The 16,143-nt window shown below is 35.5% G+C and overlaps 1 protein-coding gene across 4 annotated transcripts in view; it reads right to left on the minus strand.

The window, feature by feature from the left end:
- ADK (adenosine kinase) overlaps positions 1 to 16,143 on the minus strand; it is a 253,442-nt gene that overhangs the window by 60,303 nt on the left and 176,996 nt on the right. For all 4 annotated transcript variants that reach the window (XM_015866530.3, XM_085554286.1, XM_015866531.3 and 1 more), the window contains one exon: positions 13,789 to 13,959. In XM_015866530.3, coding sequence (XP_015722016.3) covers positions 13,789 to 13,959 — 171 coding nt within the window. The remainder of the gene's footprint in view (positions 1 to 13,788; positions 13,960 to 16,143) is intronic.

Consider the following 16,143-nt stretch of genomic DNA (forward strand, 5'->3'; position numbering starts at 1 on the left):
CTCAACAGTTAAGAATGAGTATGCATTCTTAGCACTATCTTTTACTCTCTTCTACTAGAATTCACATTGTTTTAGAACACAGAGACTACTATTAAAAGTTGCTGAAAGTATTCATGCAGAAAGCTGAAAAGAGATTGACAGTGAATTTTACTTATATAGCAAAGACTAATTTGTATTTTACGCTGTTTCAGCAGTCTTTGACTGTTTTCTTCAAAATCACTGGCTCAGTGGCACCATATGGAGCATGTTGAACTTAAGATACCAAGAATGTGTCCAAGATATATCTCACTCCAGTGTGTTAAAACATTCCACCCTGCAGCTGTCATTATAGGAATATAATTCATACCCTAAAGTTTAAAGAAAAACAGTGTAGCTTACTATGCTTACAAAAACACAAGACTTTTCTGGTTCCAAGTAACAGTCAGTAAATGGAGAGCAGTTAATCTTCCATACTGCTTTCTTAAATATTCAGAATTGTAACTGATCATGTACTACTTTAATTCTGCATGATATTTAAGACTGAAAAACAAAACTAAATGTGCAAAAGAATTACTAAAAAAAACAAAACAATCCATAATAAAGGGAATTGTACATCCAGATTTAGCGCAGCCCATCATTACCTTTTCCTTTTACGTTGATTGCGTTTCTTTTAGAAATGGATGTATGAAACTACAGAGTAAGAACCCCAGTTACTTATTTAGGAAATGGCACTGATGAAGCGTATAATCATTTTTATGACATCTCATCTCTCTAGCCATTTCTTTGATCTTTTCCTCTTTTTACCTCTACTTAAAATGCAAGTTTCTTAGGACAATAGCTACCACTTACTCTGATTTTTACAGTGTGTAGTACTAAAAACACCTTCTAGAAAGTTAACTGTTTTAACAATAAAGGTAAATAATCAAGAAATAAAAATACATGATAGTTTCTTAGAAAAGCTGTCTTGGGATGTACTCATTACTCAAATGGTCACTTTGCTGCCAAGTAATGCAAGATGTCTTAAAAGTGAATCTACAAAATAATCTTACCATGTAAATCTATGACATATTCTGTATATGGCATATTTCAATGGAAAACTACTTTAGAAATATATTGGGGAATTTTTTCACATGCCTTTGTCTGTAAATGCCGGAATTTGTAAAGGACTCAGAGGAAAATATTTTGGAAACCTTCTAAGGTTATCTAATAGTAGCTTATTAATAAATGGTAAGCTCATATGTAAGGTTTAATATTCTGGAGGCCTTCAAGAGCAGGCAGTAAGTTCTCTGTGTCTTGCTGACAAGCTGTGGATCTCCCCTGTCCAATATTGTCTGCCTTCCATTTACAGCCATCCAAGGACCAAAGATGTTGATGTGGGCTTAAACACTGCATGTCTTAAGTCTCTAGTCAGTATAATATTAGGGAAGCATTTCATATTTGCAAGGATATTATAGGGAGCAAGAAAATTGAAAGGCTTTTCGAGAGACTGTTTACAACAGAAAGATGGCTAATTTGGGTAGTTCACAGCACATAAGCTGGATGTGTTGAAACAGAATAGTAACTATGCTCAGAAATAGGTACTACTGAAGACCTTGTTAAACTTTCCTTACAGGTGAGATAAGTGACATAAGATCCAGGGAAGTGCTTGTAAAATGTGGAACTAAAACAGGAAAACACTGCATAGTTATATAAAATTTGCTTCTCAGGTTGTTGTTTGGTTTGAAGTGTTTGACTCCATAAAAACCAAATGCAAGAAATAAATAAAAGCAAAAGATACACAGTTAAGGAAACGTTAGAAAAAGGTGAGCACTGTAACTAATGTAAATCAAGATCATAACATGTTAAGTGGATTGGGCAGATTAGTATAGACAGAATTAGCTACATTTGAAACAGTTTGCAAGGCAAATTGGATATATTACAAATTTACTCTTGGGAATTTTATTTACGTGAAGTATAATTTTTCTTATTCATTATCCTGAAGAATTTATTGCAAGAGGTCTTATTAACAGATGAGGAAAACTGTAGCACTGAAAACAGTTGTTCAATTCTAATTTTAAAAGAAGTCATTAGAAAATTTTCCACATGCAGCATAAATTGTAAAATGACAAGAGTTCTAATTATCTCGCTAATCTTTTCTCAACTGCAGTATCTTTGCTTAAGGACCACTGGAGTGGCCACAAGTAATCACAGCATCTATCTGGGACTGGGACCCTGCCCTTTGAAAAAAATATCAGCTTCTGTTATAAAGAAAGCTGAAAGGAACCCTATAATGAGATGTTTACAGAAAAGTTATTATTATTTTTTTTTAAACTTTCATTAAGAAGTTGGCTTTTACTCAGAAAAGTAAAAGGATATTAAGTGTGAACAGCCATGTTGTCTAATTATCCTACTCTTTGCATTCAACTAACACTGTAAATCATTAATATAGAATGGAATGTATAGAATTAAAACAAGAAAAAATAGGAGGCAAGCTTTGTGTTTCATTGCATAAGATACTATTCTAAAGATCATAACCCCAAATAACAGCCAAAAGAAAAATGTCTCCGTAACTTACTCCTAAATTAAGCATCTTCCTGGTCTGATAACATTACTAGCCTGTTAGATACACTCCAGTCACTTCAGATCTGTCCAAATGCCTTCTGAACTACCACATATTCTGTTAATATATATTGTAGCATTCTACACAATGTATTTTTAAGTTCCAAATGATGAAGCAGATAAACTCATACTTAAGAATAGTAGCATTGATGGTTGATCAGAAAGAGATAACTGATACTTCCTACTAAAAAACCTCCAGTGCAGTAGGTGCAAAATGAACAAGTATGCTTAGAATCAAGCCTGATACAAGAAGGAAAAAAACATACCTTATGCTACTTAATATCATTTCATTAGATCAAAAGATAACTTTGGGATGACTTACCTTGTCACTTCCATGTCATGGTGCACTCTAAATAATAGGCCCACCTCCCACCAGTGCTACCTTTCAGAATACTTATACATCTGTCCACCCACCTCTCAGATAATGCACATTCAGAGACAGGCTACAATTGGCCAGCATGAGGCTATGTCCTTTTTCAGCTCTTTTCACTAAATTAGATTCCAAGAGAAATGAATTTGGTTCCAGACGATGAGTGTTCTTTTTTGAGCTGTTAGATTCAGTACTTTGACTCATTATCGTAATTCATTTATACCAAGAAGCAGCTCTACCCAAATCTGGCAGTTCCTTTGATGTTCAAATCTAATGCATAGTGTTTGGCAACTGTATGTACAGAATTTAACTAGTCTGATCCATTTATCTGAAACTGGTATGAGTCCAAAACTACTCTCAGATGAGTCTACTGGTCCAGTATAAATTGCAGTGGGAGGAAAAAGACATATTAATCACAACTGTCTCAAAATGGCATTTATAATGAATGCTGTGAGTAAGGGCTATCTGACTATCCAGCCACAAAGGTCATACATGATCCCAGAAAATCTAAAGCCTTCAGGTACGCTGATGGTGGAATATGTTTGTGATTCTCCGCAACTTCAGAAATTTCTCTAGTTGCAGAAAGCTCATTTCCTCACTTTTTGGATAACATTTTGAAAAATTAACTAGAAATCAATACAATATTTTTGTAATCTTTACATATATTTATGACTGATTGAATATGCTCCTTTGTATAGTGCACATTCAGCTTTCCTTTTAATCACATAAATCGGATTGACAAATTCGTGTTTCAACTGAAAAATAAGTAAATTTAAATAATAAAATAATGCTCAGTATTAGCAACTCCAGTATCTTCATTCTAAATTCAAAATTAAAACATAGACTTTACTAAATAAAGTTTAGAGGAAGTCAGTTTTAAATACCTTCAATGTACTCATCAACGGATAAAGGAAAATTATGTTTACACTGTTTACTTGCACATAACATCTCCTCAGTAGTCTTAATGAAACATCTATGATTTACATTTCTTCCTATCAAATTCTTAAACAGTTGGAATCTTAGTAACAGAAGATTATACAGCTGGATAGAAATTAGCAAAGGAGGATTTAAGCGCCTAGTTTCACCCTTCTTATGAAGAAAGTCAGAAAAATGTAACTACTGTATAGCTGTGTAATCAGATGAGAAACTGTCTTGACAGAATAAAAACAGTATTTGAGCTATATAAACAACTTGAAGGAAGGTGTTGATAGAGAAAGATAACGTAAGAAAAGAAACAAGGTTTAAACTGTAGTTTTTAAATAAGTTCTGTGTAACAGTATGGAAATATATATTAACGTCATAAAGATATTGCCAGTTCTATTCCTAAACATTCAGAGTATGTTTTCAGTATTATTTCCTAATATAAGTTTTATAAAAAAAATAAAATAATCAAAACTGTTCTAATCCGGTCTGAACACAGTTTTGTACAATGACACCTGCATGTTTTATACCCTTTTTCTAAAGCAGCTTCAGTATTAAAATTATTACATGAAACATTTACTCTCACACAGTCTGGAAAACACAGCTACTTTTATTCTCTGTGTATATAACATTATTGCATATTTTCTTGAAAAATTCAGTAGTGTAAGTACTTGCTCTCTCATCCAGTTATAAAATATCTCTCCCCACAGGACTGTCAAACTAGCTGTGTATACAGTTCCAAAATGCTGGATAGGCAACAGATGTTCAATGATGGCTAATCATGGGAGTAATACTGTGAGTGATATTAAATAGTTCTCCAAGGAACACTTCAGGCAGCAAGAAGGTGCCACAGTGGAGACTCTACCTGTGACACCAGAGGACAGAGAGATGCATAAAAACCATGGGAACAGCAGAGACACAACACAGCTCATGTGAGAAGAATGGGGAAGGCTGCAACATCAAGCACATAAAGCAAGCAAACACCAGAAAAAAAAAAAGCCTGTGCAATGTTAAAGTGATCTCATTTTGAATTTTTTAAGATAAAAGTGTAATTACATGAGTTCATGTTATTTTTATAGGCATCTAACTCCTTGGTTTGTATGCACACTACTGAGATCTGTTGAGCTATATACTGTACTCTAGCCATCCAGCATACTACCATTCACTGAAAATAATATTTTTCAAAGGATCTCATAGATATTTCTGCAATACTCACTGCTCAATTATGATTAACTTTGTAACTCAGTGAGGTATGATGCCGTTCTCACTGTGTTTTGGGGGAAGGGAGGCAAAAGGAGATAAAATTTAAGTAGTTGAAAAGATGAAAACATTTTGAAAACCCGAGGATCAGCTTTTGGGAATACTCAGATAATTTTATATATAATTAGTTAAAGTCTCACTATATTACAATGCTAAAAATTTGGTACAATAAATTTCACTCTGTATATTCTGCAAACAAGAAATATAAGATCATTGGCGATCTTGACTGTTTTGGCTTAAAAAAGTGCTTCAGTCTTCACTAGAAGTTTGTAAAAAAGAAGGATTCAGTTCTATAGAGAATTTCTATCTAAGAGAATTTCTATAACTAGTTTGTAAAACCAAAGTGGTTTTAACTTCTTCAGCTAATGAGACAGAAGCCAATTATGTAAGTATCATTCACAGCAAAATCTCAATAGGAGTCTTGAGAACTGAATGAGACCCATTTCCTACAACTGCATTACCGAATACTCATGCCTCTGGGGTTTCTATGCAATTACTTTCATTGAAGACTAAGTTAAGTCAAAGCATTTTGTATTTGCCAACATAGCCACTTGTTACCTCAGGGCACTTAGTGGTCTGAACTTGCTGTAATGGTTCCTGCAGTCAAACAAACGAACACAAACAGAAAATGGAAAAGACAGGAAAGTGCTGGATTGTCACCGTTATCTTTGAATAGTTCAGAAGTGATAAAGCGAGATTACTTATTAGTTCTCTTCTGAGCCTGAGAGAACTGGCTTAGTTTGATGGGACAGCAAAAACTCAGGTTGTATAGGAAGGGGATGAGCTGTCTTCGGCCTCAAAAATGATCAACCAGTAAAGCAATGAAGCTATGGGATCCCCTTCAGTGATTTCCAAGAACAGTCTGGATAATTATCTGTTGGGACAATCTAAATCTATCTGTGGTAGGTGTTGAAATAGGCCCCAACACTCATTCTTCCTATGTACACTTTATGTTCTTCTTCCTCACCTTCCTTCCATGCAAAAAACCATGGAAACAAACTTACAAAGACCAATATCTCCCTTCCACTCCCCCTTCAAAAACAAACAAACAAAACCACCGAAGTCCTCTGCACTACCAGATATTGCCCTCCCATCTAGTCAGATTTGGTTTGTTAAGGGAGAGAGTAAGAGCAAGTGAGAGAGATCAACCCTTTCTTGTCTACTTACACTGAGATGGGATCAAGAATATATCACAGAATGGCACCTTAAATACAGCGCTATAACCCACAGTAGGGACAGCATCAGGAGAGAATCCTCAAGACATCTGAATGACTCTGACAATGTAAGAGTTTTCAGGTCTGACTGTGTTCTGAATCACAAACTGGATACACCTGCCTCAAAAGGGGCTTGAGATGTCTGGTTGCACAACAGACTTCAAATGGATTGGAAAAGGAAATTCAACATTTTGTATTAAAATTTTTAAAAATCTAAATACTTTTTTTTTTTTTTAACAAAATCCAAAATATTTTACCTGCAAATAACCCCATGAACCTGAACTGTTCTGAATGTAGGCTGATTTAAAAAGTTTATATGGAAGTTTCCATTCTACTTTTTACAAATTATATTCTATTTTTCCTATCCTTATTTATGCAGTTTTTCTACAGCATATTTGCTCTTTGCACTCACATTTTTGTTACTGAAAATGCATGAATTTCACCTTGAAAATTCTTTCTAAGATGTATGTTATTTGCCTGCTGAAAACTGAAAGCCAAACTCTGCAGGCCTTTTCCTCCGGACGGGTGAGTTTTGTCCCAGCCATATTCATCAACTCACAACATTTCAGGACACTATCAGAAGAAAAAAAGCTAGAACTCAGTTGTGCTTGTTCCTGGCTCTGCTGTATGACCTTGGACAAGTAACCTCTCAATTGTCCACCTGTTAAACAGAGACAAGACTACACACCCACCTTCTTGGTTTATTCTGAGCTTTAATGTTTATGAAGTGCTATGAAACACTCTGGGAAGTGCTACAAAGTGAAAAGGGTTATCTGTCATCGTCAGTGAAACACAAGCTGCTGAAATGCAGTGAAATCTGCCTTCTCATGGGACGTGTTCGATCTTGAGCTGCATTCTGTACAGTATTCGTCATCTTAAAAGTATCTCAATGCTGTGTAGCATAAGAAAGGATAAATATCCCTAAGCATTCCAAGACAGTACTGGAAAATATTTCTGGTTTGAAGATGTGAAGCCTGTTGTAAAGTATGTGTTTCTTTTCTAAATACCTAGCTGTCTTCCATAAAAAGAGAAAAGCCATTTCTGAGATAGGATTCCTAAATTACTTAAATAGCTAGACATTAACTGAAAGCAGCACTAAATATCAATTTAAATACTTGGCTCTCAATTTTCATTTCATTCATAATGTACTAGGTAAAATATACTAAAATAATTACTTGGTTATTACTCATGAATTTCAAAGCAGCAGCTGAGACAATGTAGATAAATAAGATGATCAATTGAAACAGAATGAATCACAACAAAATATGTTGTTGTATAAGGTATGATTAACTCCACAGTGATTCATATCATTTCAAGTAACAGGGCTTTTATCAATGACGGCTACAAGGTTGGGAAATGATTTAAAAGCATTTCATCTTAGAGAGCCACTGCAGTTCATAAGGTAGATGGGGAGAGAGGAAAGAGGAAGAAGCAGATTCAGCGTCTGCAGCTGAAATAGCCAAAGGCATCCATCCCACAGCACATCTTTACAGCATGCCACTGACATTATCAACCTCCCTTGTGCCAGAGATCCTCTCATTTTCCACTTGGCCACAATTTATTAGATTTTCAAATACTGCGAAAGTTAATTCTGTGAATTAAGCAGCAATATTTAAATGCCACAGCTTTCCTATAATTGAACATGCATTATTTACACCAGGAAATAAGCGTCAAGATCCTACAAAGACACCAAAGGAAAATAACATTTATTTTTCCTCCACTCAAAATAATAATTCTTAATTCCCAGGCTCCTTCCAAAGCCTTTGCAGCAGTGTTAAATATAAAGACTTATAAGAAGAAATTGCCATCTGTTTACAGCAGTTTAGAAAAGCAAACGCAAGCAGCAGCTGACCTTAAAAACCTCTACCTGCTAAAAAGAAGACAAGCTGTCCCCTAACAATTTTTTTCCCCATGTGTATTTAATAAACTGGGTCAGAATACCTGACTATGGTTTTTAACGTAACTGCAAGCTCCCTGTAAGGGAACACGCAAGTCTCACTTTCACACTCAGCCTACGAAATGAAGATAATCACCCTCACCAGTGGGGAAAGTTTCTGAAAACCTTTGGAAAATGAAAAATACTGACATATAAATCGGAATGTAAAACACTGGCATCCAACTTAATTCATTTAAGACAATATTTCTGAAAATTTAAATCAGAATGAAAAAAAAGATTTAGAAAGTGAATGTAAAGGTGGAATTTCTAAGGAAGTTATCTTCCAAGTAATGAAAATAATCCCTCATTATCCATGAGTTCCTATAAGTTAAAGAGTAAGAATTAATGTATCTTGAAGCACTTTACATGCAAGCAAGTTAACTGTGCAACAAAATGCGCCTCCTCAAGACACTCACTTTCAATCCAAACACAATTTACTGTTTGTCCTCTACTGATAATTTCAAATATTCAGAAGTGATTTTGAATGCTTACCTGAAATTAATTTCATAAACAACTCTGTTAGATTCATGGCATGACCAGCCATCATTTGCTATATCCCTATTCTTCTTGAAGTACAGATTGAAACGTTTGCCTCCCTTTCCTCATTCATCAGAAGTCAAACTTTCTCCACACATCAAATTATACCTGACATCTGATTTTCTCCTGTCTCTTACCTCTTAATCATTTCCTTGGAAACAGACAATTCACCAGTGTGAAAAGGCATGCAGTAAGGGTGGGAAATGATCTGAGAGGTGTATGAACAGAAGCAATTAGGCTGGCGTAAATTCAGATCAATTCAATTACACCATTATGAATGTACATCACTTTACAGAGAATCACCATGTGGCTTGTTCACCTTACAAAGGCTATTAAATCTTGCCCTTGAAAGCTGTGGGCAGATTCCTAAACCAATCTGGTCTTTGGTGATAACCCAGCCAAGTTTCTATGCCCGACTGTGGTTTGTCCAAGTGTCATATCTTAATGTTATATACCCAAGTATGTGCAGTGAAAGGTGTTTGCAAACGTGTTATAGATTACAGGAAAGGAATAGACAAATTTGCTTGGAAACTGTGATTTAGGTGTAAACTCAAGTGCACTGAAGACCATTTTATGCAAGAAAATTGCATTCCCTCCTACAGTTAAGATAAGCACAAAAGTACAGACTGATTGCAAGATCAAAATCAAGAGAGCATTTATCATTGTTACAAGTTTAAAACTTTAAGGAAGCTTATCAGATTTAATGACTATTATCAGCCATTAAAGAGATTCCATGTCACTAAGGAGATGCGTCTTTATAAAGACTCATAAAAGTTCATAAAGACTGTATTTAAATGACATGTATTAGTGGGAATGTTTATATTAGTATTTAATACACCACTTGAAAGCATTTTAAATTGAGACCTAAAAAAAGTACAATTTCACTATAATTGTGAGATGAAATGATGACAAGACCTGCTTGATACCTTATTATATACAAGGCATACACCTTATTAAAGCAGAGGATTCACAACTCCAGAGCCATTACTAAAGCTACTGTCACAGCTTGTCAAAGTATGAAGTCTTGCACCCAACTTCATCTCTTTTCATCACGCTTGCTGTTGCACCAGCATCAATTTCCTGAAAGACCTACCAGAAGCATCTGTCTTGGCAGAACTTCAGTTCAGAGTCTTGAAACTGATTTGTTCAGTGTGTCTTTAGAAGCTGCAGTATATTATACATCAGAAAGGAAGATCTTATTTCCAAGATTTGTTCTATTAGTTTATTATACCACTGCTTAAAGAAAAAGTATATTATTTTTGTCCTACATACCTTCCTTAGCTTTTACTGATTGTTGCACAGTATACAGCGCAAGCTATATTGTCGACTATGGTTTTTACTGTGAACCAATAGATGAGGAGCTCAGCATGTCTATAATTCTGAAGTTTCTAATTTTAAAATTTTCTCAGTGATGTCCTGCGTATGTGAAGGAAGAGAACCCAGAAGAATTTTACCACATCAGTACCTTAATAAAACACTCTTCTCTGAGTCATGAATGACTGTCATATGTAGGGATGAATCATAAAAGCTTTGTAGAATCCCTTGAATTCTGAAGACCTCCCTCCACAGAAAAGATACTGCGATCCAGCTGCGTGTTCTAAAACTTAGGCCTTTCCCCATAGGAGCAGTTTGTTTGCTGAGGAGATGCCATTCTCATCTTTGGGGTAGACAATAAGTTTGGAGTTCACCTTCCCCTTCTTTGGGCTCTCAACTGCAAATAAGGTAGGACAGCAGTGATGCCTCCTGAGCTGACACTGTTGAAAGTGCAACAAAGACAGCAAGTTGTGGCCCAAAGTGGAAAGTGGTCTAAGAAAGAAATAAATGTGAATTTTGGCTCCTTAACTGGTAATTGCTGCATATGAAATATTGCACAGCTTTGTGTATGGATGTAATATTAAAAGCTTTCACTCCTTGGAACATTCTGCTGCAGAAAGTTACCTTCAGTTGTAAAATATGTATTGTAAGGTGAGCCTCTACAGAGGAATTAAGCAGCAACTTGTGACAAAGCAGTTACCATCAGGAGATAATTGACCTTATTCGTGAGTTAAGCATCCTGAGGCAAAGTAGAGTGTGCTTAATCCTGGCAGGTTAATTATCCAGTGATTATGGTAGCTTGGAAGGTATTATTGCTAAGAATCATTTACAAAATGACACTATTAAAAAAACCCTTAATTTAATAAAAGTTAAAAGCAACGACAATAATCAAGTTCTCCAGTCATGTATTGCTAGACTACGACTGCAGAATGGCCTTAATTGGTTAGCAGCAATGAACATGTAATTATTCCTATTCTGAATGTTCTGTACTAAATTTGTTACATGAAGTACAGTTAATAATATAAAAAATCCAAGGCAAGATGTTTGGCCAGCTATAAAAGGGATTTAAAACAGTGATCAAAACACCAGTGGTCACTGAGCTGGTGCTGGAGCTGGGAAATGTACTGAGTTCCTACCACTGCGCTCACTGTCTCGACTGCAGATAAGGGTATGTTGGCATTTACATTGTAAACTAGGACATTTATTTCAAGGGGTTTATATCTTGCCCATTTTAATTACCATCTGGCTGAAACTTGAAATAACCAATCTCCATTCAGATGTAAATTTTTAAGTAGAAGATATAATTTAAAATCACTTTGCCAATTGTTTTTAGTTTAGGAATAGCAGCAATTTGGAATCTTGCTGTTCTCGGATGTTTTTTGTATTACTCTAAGAAAAAAGAAAAGTAAACAGCTCAGTGCTTAACAATCAAATTGCATTGGTCTATAATGTAGTGTGAGGATAAACACAGAGAGGAATAAAAATCATGTCTGGGACTATTGTTGTACTAATCAAATAACAACCACACCACTTAGGTGTATTACTTGTATGTTAACCTACATGCTTCAAGTATTTAACTAAACTAGCATAACTGATGGAAAACTTGGCAAAAAGCAAAAGGAATCATAGTAAATGAGCAAAATCTTGGTGTTGGTTAGCTGAAGAGGCTCTTTGCCCATCAAGGCATACATAAAGACAAAAAAGTTCTGAATGTACTTGCAAATTAAATGAATATAGAAACAATAAACAAAGCAGGAAGCTACCAGAAGGCAGAACATGTCAGAGTTAGCTTTTCTTCAGTTTTGCAACCTCTCTTTACCACAAACCATATGCAAAGAGTAGAAAGAATGACAATTACAAGATACAGCAGCTACTATAAACTGGATGTATACCATGCCAAGGGTGTGGTTTCAAGTTATACAGAAAGACAAGAGAATAAACCACTGTGAATACAATTTCAACAACCCAAAAGCAGCAATGACCGGTTTATATAGTCAAAAGCAGAGTCTAAAAGATGACCAGGATTTTCAAATGATTACAAAGTTCAAGAACACTGTGTGCAAAAAGGAACATAAAAGACTTGTACTCTGACGTATTTACATGTAAGTCTAAAGATGATCACTTCAGTTTAAATTGCATCTTTTATCTGAAAGGCATTAAAATGCTTCAAAAAATGTAAGGAATATTTGATGCTTTAATACACGCAACATTGCTACATAATATTTTTATGACAGAAGGTGAAAAATACCATAGCAAACTGAAATGGCAGGGGAAATTAAGGTAGTCTGAATATAATTTCCAAAATTGGAATGCTGCCATTGTAGGCTATTGCTTATTAAGTATGCAAATATACAAATAGTACCAATCAACATTTTATCTACTGAAAAACAGCACCTTATGAACTCCTGTGATACAAATTTAATGAGGTAATGTTTATACAGAAGACCAAACATATTTAGTCCCAGAAGTTTCTCTGAAGCTCTGCCACCCAAGTATTGACTAAATATGATCTACCTAATTTGTGAAATCTGATTTTTTCTTAAAATTTCTAATATACCATTATTAAATCAGAACGCTCAGTATCGTCCTTGTGAGGATTGTACTGCAAAGAATAGAATAAAGCAAAAATTGGCAACAACAGCAAACTGTCAAGAAAATACTGGTTGTTTTGTTACCTACAGTTTGAGAAAGATTTCCTATTCTACTGCACTTAAAAACACCACAATTTCCTTCATTTTAAAAGTACTTATTTAGGTATTGTATCTGTAACATTGTTAGGCCCTGATCTGTACACAGCAGTAGCAGAAAAACTGATTTGTGTTGGTGTAACTCCCTGAGTCACAAAGAGGAATAATCACTGACTGGGATAAGTCGTTTCTCCATAATTTTCCAGTACTGACATAGTTATCTTTGACAAGCCAACACTTTAATTAGGCATGTCACACCTTCCAAGATACACTTATCTATTAAACCATTTTGTGCCAAGAAAACCAAAATTTAAGAGCACTTTCTGAAACAGAAAAAAAAATCTAAATTGATATCACTACAATGAGTGAAATCTGAATTCAGTTTGCCTATTACCATCGACTTCCAGGCAAGATTTCACGCAAAAGGTTTCCCAAACACTGCATGGCAAAAATAACCCTTCCTTAGACAGACTACCACTCTATTCACCACAAAAATCAGTGAGAGACTTCTAAACCAACTGACTGGCTTTTAGCTTTCTCTTATGACTTCTCCCCAGAGAGTCTATTTCAACACAAAAATATTATCAAGAAAAAGCATGTGAGTATGAAAATGAGTAGCAGCACTTCAATGACAGCCCTTTGTATGGTTTTCCCCACACAAATTTAACTGAAGAGCTGGTGCATCATGCATATGGGTATTTATTAGGAAGCAGCTAACATGCTGGAGATTTCCTCTTTTAATCTGGAGTAATTTCTTCAAGTCTCCAGATTAAAACAAGCAAGTTGCAAATCTGACAGGTCAAGTTACATATTTGGTATCAACTGACATTTCACAATCCTGTGACTATGGATTTCATTCTCCAGTGCTATCTTAGATGGTCACAAACTTTCTGTATAATGGAGGACTGGAAAACAGGCTGACAGACACAAACAAGTATGTGCAAGAGACACAAATACTTTCATAAAACTCACCGTCTCATTTCCAAAAAGGACATCCACGTAAGGCATGACTTTCATCATAGGCTCTTTGTAGAACTGGCTAATAAACGGTGCAGAAAGATTCAAGCTGAAGATCTTGTTGTTTGCAGAAGCCTGAGTAGCCACTTTTAATACTGCTTCTGGTGACACCGTCAGGAAGAATCCCTGCAAGCATCCAAACAGAACAGAGATTTTTATTTCCTTCAAATTAGGAACTGCATCACAATCCCACCTTTCTGCCACACACACAGACTACAAACAAAACCACACAACTGTGGAAAAAACATTGCCTTTACATTAACATATTAGGGAGGTGACAAAGAATCTGCGTATGCTGAGAAAGAAAAACATTCCCAAGATAAATATAACCCACTACTCTATTTTCTATGCAGTACACTTTCTCATGGCAGTCAAGACTAGAATTTGTATTTTAAAAGGTACTACATTATAATTTTAAATGGCCCTCTTTGGAACAAGAGTCAATCAGACTGCACTGCTTAATTCCAGAGTCCAACAAGATGGCTTACTCACAACTAAGAGAGTAATGAAATCCTTTGCCTGAAAGATTACTACCTCGCTTTTAATAAATATGCTGAGTATGGTGTAATTGTTCTACAGGAGAAACCTACAGCTTTTCACATTTCCGCCCAGTATTTTCATTTCTCTACAACCACCATGAAGGGATCCAGGCTTCTGCAGGAAGAGAAGCTGGGATGCTCTCAGCACTGTGCTGACCTGTGCTCCTGCCCCCAGTCCACACAGTCTCACTGGGACATTCAGCTACAACCACAATGCTCAGTCTCTTAAAAATGGCACAATGCAGTTTATAATTCCCAGTAAAAGTACCTACCTTCGTTCTTTAATAGTAATATTTGAAGCCTGTGTTGTTCATATTCCTTTCCCCTACCATTACTTTCCATCCTAAACACTATATCTGTGCTGTAGACACTAGTTAAATTCTTTTTCTTTTTTTTTGTGATTACGCAGCTTTCACATCCATCTGCCTGCAGTATTTATGCTAATAGAAGTAGATGGGAGTATAATACTTAATGTAACTTGATATCTGGGAATAACTTGGCTTAATACGGAAGGAACTGATCCTCTAACCTACTTGTAACCTACAGTGGGGAACCTGCTCTAGCAGGGGGGTTGGAGCAGATCTCCAGAGGTCCCTTCCAACTCCTACGGTTCTGTGATTCTGTGAACTGTTTTCAAAGCTCAGTGAATAATAGTAATTTTCAAGTAAAAGCAGCAATTGTTAAATTTAAGGCCAGAGATAATGTCTGAGGCACAGAAATAAAGGGGGGGAGGTTTTCAGATAAATAAAACCCCATATCAGTTCTATCTTACACTGTGACTGTGAAATGCTAAAAGGTACAACAGTGAAACAATCTTATTTTCCATTTTTTATACATACTATTCTTTCTTTGAATTACAGAATATACATGTTTTTCTCCTATGTACTTCAACTAACAGATCATCTTAAGTATTGTACTTGCTGAGTGAAGAATATAATGAAAAGTCTATAGATTAAAGACTACTTAGAAAGTCTTATATTTCTTTTTCCCCGCTCCATGCTTTCCGGGCTAGGAAATGCACAACTGCTTTCAAAATCTGGGCCTGACTTGCTACATGACAATAGAAGTCCAAAGGGCATAAGAATGCTTTGTTTCTTGTGGAGTTACTCAGTACCTTGAACGACTGGAAGCCTGTAAACATCCAAGCTTCCTTGCTTTTTTTACATTCTGAAGAGTTAAAACGAACAGTTTTTATAACATCTTGTCTCTATAGCAATTTCTACCATCTTTTATTTTTTCATTTAATGAACAGAGTTGGATTTTTAAAAAACTGTTCCAAACACCAAACAAAGCCTTTCAAGGTTCACGTGTTGCCAGCTGTGGATAAATCACAGATTGCTATACAGTGGTCTGTGTAAATAGTAACCTGGTCAAATAATTAGGCTTCTTACCAATTTTCAGATGAAAACTGTGTCTGAACTAAAATACATCTGATTGTAATTTAAGGTACAGAACACTATCCCCGTGAGATCTAACTCAGGCCTGCATCCAACTCCTTTTTCCCTTGGAAAGGCAACATAAAAGTACTGAAATGCAGATAGTAGAGCTTGCTTTTCAGATCCTGCAAAGCAAAGGGATAGAATTCTCTAAAAGCTACAGCTCGGTCATCTGGGTTTCCTAAAGCTCAATTCTGCCATTTAATTTTGTTCTTCCAAGAACTTTTTTCTTTTACATTTTTATTTAAGTATTAACCAATATTAAAATATGTAGAAATTTAGAATTATGTGCATGAGAACTCTTGTTACAACTTTGCCAAGTATAACAGTTCTTT

The sequence above is a fragment of the Coturnix japonica genome, chromosome 8, assembly GCF_054131305.1.
Source record: "Coturnix japonica strain WE chromosome 8, WE-NBRP24, whole genome shotgun sequence".
Lineage (NCBI taxonomy): Eukaryota > Metazoa > Chordata > Aves > Galliformes > Phasianidae > Coturnix > Coturnix japonica.